At 37.7% G+C, this 7201-nt stretch overlaps 1 protein-coding gene across 1 annotated transcript; it reads left to right on the top strand.

Moving 5' to 3' along the window:
- The first annotated feature begins 1810 nt into the window (after positions 1 to 1810).
- Positions 1811 to 4374, top strand: dusp1 (dual specificity phosphatase 1). The gene is made up of 4 exons (XM_068043416.1): positions 1811 to 2308; positions 2664 to 2812; positions 3064 to 3283; positions 3641 to 4374. Exons 1-4 carry the CDS (start codon positions 1939 to 1941, stop codon positions 4003 to 4005), a joined length of 1104 nt encoding a protein of 367 aa, XP_067899517.1. The 5' UTR covers positions 1811 to 1938; the 3' UTR covers positions 4006 to 4374.
- Positions 4375 to 7201: the final 2827 nt, after the last annotated feature.

The raw sequence follows: 7201 nt of genomic DNA, 5'->3' as shown, positions 1-7201 counted from the left end.
TCTAAAAAGGTGCACTTTTGTTGGATGTCTTTTATTTAGGGTGCTGACACTGGATTCAATTTAAAGAGGTAGATTCTCACTGATAAAAATAGTTACATGTGATTTAGCTCCAGTATTGAGCGTGTAATGCAATTGGCTGTTCAGTTATGTGCTTTTCAAACTCCCATAAGTCCAAGAATAAACCAATACTTTATAACGTGAAGTATAATTCAGGGAGCCAAAACTAACTCACTTTGAAATAATATTGAATGCATAAAACTTCTAGCCACGCTATTAATGAGTGATCAGGTCAGCCCAATTGCAAAAATATATACATTACAATTGCTTTATTTCTTGTTCTCTCAATACACACACACACCTATCTTATGACTTAATGGGTTGATTATTGCATCAGTTGAGGCAATTGTCAGAAATTAACTCATTTTAATAAATTACAAACACATAGGAACACTTTTTAGCAGTAACCATCGATCATAAAATGGTTATGTTTTAGTGAATTGTTAATTAACCTATACGTATTTCGTTATGTGTGTAGACCTATTTTACTGTAGTTTACCAATGTTGAAGTTATTTTTGTATTACATTTTAAAAGCAGTGTTATTTTAGTATTTAACACACGTGCATCAATTAACATTAATTTGGCATTATAAACTGATAGCTCCAGACATTCACGTTCCTTGGCAAATGTTGGTACTGGCGACATCTATTTTTGCCGCAGTATTTGATAGTTTATTAAATTCTGAACTCCTAAATCTGTTTTTCTGATAGCAAAGTGTTTAGAATGTGAGTAGCAATGTAGTTACATCATATTTTATTAAAAGCTCACTTCACATATTTTAAGATTTAGCTCATTCGCCGCATTGTCACAACACGTTTCTGTTCTTTGGCAGCGATTCTACGTTTTAGGTTCTGTTCGTCAAAAAAAAACCCCGTTCGTTACTTGATCGAACTACCCGTTCAGAGCGAGTTGTCCTTCTTTGAATTAAGCACGAAATATCAGAACAGGTGTTTTAATCTAACCTTTATTTCAATTGTATAGATTCTACAGAAAGATATCCTTGTTAGTTTTACAGAAATTGAAAACACTACATACGACCCATACTTCGCAGTGACTTACTCCTAAGTTTCTCTACAAGAAACGTTGGATTTTTTTTGAACATGCGCGCAGAAACAGTCAATGATTTCAGTGGGAAAGCGGGACAGTTGGCAGGTAGCTTCATACGAATATGTAATTTTACTTGTTCTTTACAGTGCAATGTAATTACCTTGACGAGAAAGTATTGTAGACCCTTAGCCTCTTAATTGCAATTTCACCCGAGATGAAAGGTTATGTTGGTGTATCCTCGGCACCGAATTTAATGAGTAAGCTAGTAAACGAAATAAATGATGACCAAATGTGTTTCTCCAAGTGACTACGTAAATCAGATAACTGTAGTTTAATCATTACAGAAGTTTCACAGCGCATGAAGTTTACAGCATATCCAATAGCTAGATGTAAACTTCTACAACTTCGGAAATAACGTGTTACTAACTATGAAACAATTGATCAGAATCCATATTATGGAGTGTTCTTTACTAGTTACACTGAAGCTGCTGTGAGTTGCCGGTCACCTGATATTTAAGCTTTGAGGTTACATCACACTGTTTGTTTCTAATTAAGCAGCAAACAAGCCTGACGTTTCCCTCTGGCACACGTCAAGGACAAGGCGTGTCAGTTCCACCAGGCGCCGAGTGCGTCACACCATGGCATCACGTGGCACCCAACGCGTCAATTTCATTCACAAAGTCGCGCATAAAAAGGCAGTCGGAGCAGTAGGGGCCAGAACAAGGGTAAAGGCAGACGGAAACGAAGGTACAAAGGCAACCCAAGAAGCAAGATTTTAAAAGCAGGAGAAGCGGAGCTGGCTTCTTGAGAATCAACTGTGTACATCAGCAATTATGGTCATGATGGAAATCCCTAGTGTTAGCAATGAAACTCTTGGACAGCTTCTGAACGAAGATTCTTCTAAATGTTTGTTGCTGGATTGCCGATCTTTCTTCGCCTTTAACGCTTCGCATATCATCAATTCAATTAATGTCCGTTTTAGTACCATAGTTAAACGAAGGGCGAAAGGGACAATGGGGCTTGAACATATTGTACCTAACGAAGAGTCTCGCAATAGTTTAGTGTCCGGTCTTTATTCTTTAGTTGTTGTGTTTGATGAAAGGACCTTTGAGTTTGATCTGCTCAAGAAGGATAGCACTGTCCTCCTGGCAGTCAGTACGTTATGCAGAGAATCCTATGGGGCAAGGATTGTTTTTCTCCAAGGTAAGCCAATTGAGCGTCAAAAAACTTTCTTGTGTAAATCTATTGATAGATAATAAATGTACCCATTCTATTCGTTACCTCGAACGAAATTTTAAACAGCAGATATATTGCTCAAACGTCTAGTCCTTGTAATGTATAATAAACCAGCATATGCTAATCTAGTGATATATAGTTACGTGTTAAAAGATTATATTTACATTAAACGAATTATAACTTTAAATTTGAATAAATGCGATGGCACTATCTTTCATTGAAGATTGTAGTTGTGTGGATAATTCACTAGTGTACTACAGTAAGTCTGCAATTAATGTCAAGTTTCGGTGAATTAACCAGGTATGCATCTGTTTAATTTCAGGAGGTTATGAATCGTTTTCCTCGGAATATCCAGAGTTTTGCACTAAACCTTCACCTCCTTCGGGATTATCTCTACCTCTAAGCGCCAGCAGCCGCCCCAGTAGTGCCGAGTCGAGCTGCAGTTCCTGCGAGACTCCCTTATATGATCAGGTTGGTTATCAAATGAAGAAAATTAATAATTGATGCAACTGTTGCGTAACATTGCGGTTTATTACCCAACATTTTAAAGTGGGTCGTTTTAATGTCTATACTGTCTGGTAAAATGATTTTTTGTTCTATATATTGACGCGATGAGTAGTCTATTTTTGGAAACATTCCCTTCAGGGAACGTCCACAGATAAAACGAGATAGAATGAGACTTTATTTAAAAAATGATGGGAGATATTTTCCCTTCTTTGTAGGGTGGACCTGTAGAAATCCTCCCTTTCCTCTACCTCGGAAGTGCCTATCATGCATCAAGGAAGGACATGCTGGACGCCTTGGGGATCACAGCCCTGATCAATGTCTCTGCCAACTGCCCGAACCACTTTGAGGAACATTATCAATATAAATGCATTCCTGTGGAGGACAGTCACAAAGCAGACATCAGCTCTTGGTTCATTGAGGCCATTGAATTTATAGGTAAGCTCAATGTTTTCATTCCTATAACTAATCATTTAGTTTAGCAAGTAGAAACTTTAAAGACTTAAATATACTGAAGTTATACCATATGTCTATTGTAACTTGTTAAAAATACTTGGCGTCAGCATCCTCCCACCATTGAGGTGGAATTTGACCTCAATAACCATTAATTACAATTTAGTTTTTTTTTGTTTCATCTTGAAACCGTTGACGTTCTGGTCACATTCATCGAGGCTTATTTTTAGTTATACCAATTAGTAAAATCTATTCCAAACATGAAACGTAATTTTTTTTTTATAGTCTTGGATGTTTTCAATCCAATTTCTAGTACTAAATCAGATCTGTTGTTTCTTTCAGATTCTGTGAAAAATACTGGTGGCAGGGTGTTTGTACATTGCCAAGCTGGGATCTCTCGATCTGCCACCATCTGCCTGGCTTATCTAATGAGGGCCAACCGGGTGAAGCTGGACGAAGCTTTCGAGTTCGTTAAACAGCGCAGGAGTGTCATTTCCCCAAATTTCAGCTTCATGGGGCAACTCTTGCAATTTGAATCTCAAGTTTTGACCCCTTCGTGTTCGACAGAGGCTGCCAGTCCCTCAAATAACCCCTCTGCTACTTCAACTCGATTTGTCTTTAACTTTCCTGTCTCCGTGCCTGTCCATTCGGCAGCTAATTCCCTGAATTATCTCCAGAGTCCCATCACCACGTCCCCTACGTACTGATATGCTGGAAAGACTGATTTTTTTAGGACTAAACCAAGTACAAATAAGCTGAAAGATCGTGTTGATCTTTTTTCAATGTACCGAAACCACCTATGATGATTTCCAGACCAGAAGTTTGCTTATTGTTTTGAAGAATTGCAATACCTCAACCAGACCCTTGCACTGTGGCACATTCTGAGAACTGTCTCGGGAGGATACATCAGCGTTTTAGCACTTTTTTTTAATACTTTTTAAAAAATATTTGACCGAACTCTAAGTGACAACAGTTTATACTGATTGCCAATTTGATAATTTATACAACTATTTATTTACATAATGGCCATTTTGTTCAGTTATTTTGTACCAATCCAATAAAATTTTTTTACATAACTTTCCTTTGCGCGTTTTATCGGTGCTGAACTGGTCCTTAGGGGCACAACCTACGTAGTTTACCAACCACTGGAATGTTTATCACTAGATTTGTGTTCCAAGATTCTCGATTTTTTTTCCCTCCAGAAAAGCTCGCTTCTATAGCATGTAGTATTTCCTCTCTGCTCCGGCTTTTACTAACTGCCACTTTAAATACCACCCTTCCCTTGATGTTGCACAGTTCTTATCGAAGAGATTAGTCTTGAATCTGCGTCAGGTAGTATACGTTGCCAGCTTATTTATGTCCAAGAATGATAATGTACTTCATTTGGAGCTTGAATAGCTAAATACAAAGCATTTAAAAAAATATATGCAGCAATACATCCGAACTATTTTTTATATATATATATATATTCCCTACTTACAACATTAATATGAACAAGTCAATTTCTCAAAGCAAGCCTTGATATCCATACTACTAAATATAACTATCGTGTTCAAAAATCAGAGTTCAATCTTTGCTTAATATTTTAGAAGTGGGGATGGTAAATTAATGTGCCATTTCCACTGAGATATATCCCAAACTGAATGCATTAGAGTAGCCTGTACTAAATTCCTTCGGGAGCAGCCGTATCACTGAGTATGCTGCCCTTGTCACAAGTATGATGACAGTATAGGGGCATTTAATTTTGCTAGCATCTATAGTTTCAGTGGGATTATTTAAAAACTTGGATCTTTTAATACCTCATATCAACGTAATTTAGCCAGTTGGTCTAGCATCTTCAAAATCCTGTTAGCAGGAATTAGTTCGAAACCATAGTCCACTCCCGGCTCCAGCCATGCCTTTTCATTATGCTTAATGGAGCTAGTTTAATTTCATAGCGCTCTGTCTTTAAAGACAAAAATATATTTTTGACAGTGCAGTCATAGTCTTACTACCAATAACAAACAGCAACTGTACTCCGTTCCTTTTTAAACTGGTGCTTTTAAAATGCAGCTATATTTAAAGCGCTAATTTATTCGGAATACACATTTAGCCTATTTTAGGCTGAGGCTGAACTTGGGACTGAATAGAAGAGAAAATTATTCTTGGCTACTGCACCTGAATACGTTATGGGGAAATAAGCCACTATCCTTTGATGAGTGGGGGCCGATAGTGTAGTGATTACTGGAGTAGTAATTCCGAGGCCCAGACCAATAAACCAGAGACTGTGAGTTCAAATCCTACATTGGCAATTTGAATTCAGTTTTAAAAGTCGAAATAAAAAGCCAGTGTCGGTAAAAGCTATCCGATTGTAAAAAAGCCAACTGGTTCATTAATGTCCATTAGGGAAGAGATCCTGCATTCTTACCAGTCTGGCCTTAAGACCTGGAGGTTAACACTTAAATACCTTTGAGAAGTGACCTAGAAAGCCGTTTAGTTCTACCACACTTTCTTAGGGCAACTAAGCACGGACAATAGTCAGCCTTGACAATGCAGTCCACATCCTGAGAAGAAATACAAAAAAAATTAATATATTCTAACACAAAAATTATTCCTCAGTTGGGATCTCAAACAGCCACATGCATTTTATGGACGCTTACAAAATAACAAAAAGCGGCAGACGGCTCTCGTATTATAACAGTCTGTCCTATATTCAGCTGAAATGCTTTGGGAACACATGCAATTCCTAAATATATATATATCTACAGTGGCAAAATTAAACCCAAGTAAGCAAACTGAAACGAAATCTCAATCAAGGACCTATCTTAAATGTTTCATAATCACTGGGTACTTGGGTCAAGATTAGCCAAGTTATTTGTCGGCGTTAGTTTAATCGTAGATCAATAGCGTTGCTAAGTAACATGGAGGAGTTGTTCCTCAGAAGTGTACGACTGGTTGTGTCTCCATGGAAACCATAGGGAGTTTCCTTAGTCACACAAGGAAGCCGCACGTCACAGCTTGTTCTTGGCCCTCAGCCCGGCCTCTGATCAAGCAGTGTTTATGTGAATGGTCTTCAAGTCTGGTACCAAAATACTACTTTATACGAACATATCCTCTGGGAATCAGTGTGTAAAAGTACCTTTCACATTCCTTTGAACACAACTCATATATATATATATATATATATATATAAAAGCTCAAAACAGAACCATCTTCTAAAATTCATTAGTTATAAGGATTATTTTTTCTGTACATTACCCCCTTGCTTATATTGAAATAATGAACAGTTATAATTAACTATTGTAGAATAGTTAAATCTCCAACTGTTAGAAGGAATCGTTCGTAAGACCCAGCAGTTAAATATTCACTTGGGGTAAGTACGGTGATTTAAATGGAGTAACTTTGCCGAGGATATGTATTTTAAAATTGTGCATACCGTCCGAGAGAACGGGTTTATAATCTGTAGAAAAGCAATAAAACGCGTGGAAATATGACCCGTTTGATCACAAATACTCTCTAATTTAATCTCCTATTGAATCAGTGGGTAAGATTCAATTCCGTCTTGATATTCATTTGAAACAATAATAAAATCAAGTGCAATTTCACTGAAATTATATATGTCAATTTCGACAACATTGAGACAAATCACCGGCAGGACGCTATAAATGTGCACAGATCGAGCAGGTTAAAATTGCTTGCGGCACTTTAAAAAAAGCACATGAATCGGATCTGTTGGAAGTGCTGGTCAGCTGCAGTGCCCTTTCACTTTTCAGATGACTGTTGGGATAAGTGATCCCGAACGATTCTCCTGCGGGTCACCTTAGGAAATAACTACCTCCAGCCGCCAGCCAGGTCCTATTTTTATTGGGCACCCTTGCCGTTTATGTTGTTCTATTATGGAAAATCACTGCCACCAGGCTGGAG

The sequence above is a fragment of the Heterodontus francisci genome, chromosome 12 (assembly GCF_036365525.1).
Source record: "Heterodontus francisci isolate sHetFra1 chromosome 12, sHetFra1.hap1, whole genome shotgun sequence".
Classification (NCBI taxonomy): Eukaryota; Metazoa; Chordata; class Chondrichthyes; order Heterodontiformes; family Heterodontidae; genus Heterodontus; species Heterodontus francisci.
Note: the sequence above shows the minus strand (reverse complement) of the source record. Positions and strands in the feature narration are given on the sequence as shown.

What these genes read in the sequence shown, in the direction of transcription:
- dusp1 (XM_068043416.1), top strand. Translation starts at nt 1,939, where the DNA reads ATGGTCATGATGGAAATCCCTAGTGTTAGCAATGAAACTCTTGGACAG. An exon ending in AAGGATTGTTTTTCTCCAAG is followed by an intron (nt 2,309 to 2,663) that starts GTAAGCCAATTG and finishes GTTTAATTTCAG; the next exon opens with GAGGTTATGAATCGTTTTCC. An exon ending in AGACTCCCTTATATGATCAG is followed by an intron (nt 2,813 to 3,063) that starts GTTGGTTATCAA and finishes CCTTCTTTGTAG; the next exon opens with GGTGGACCTGTAGAAATCCT.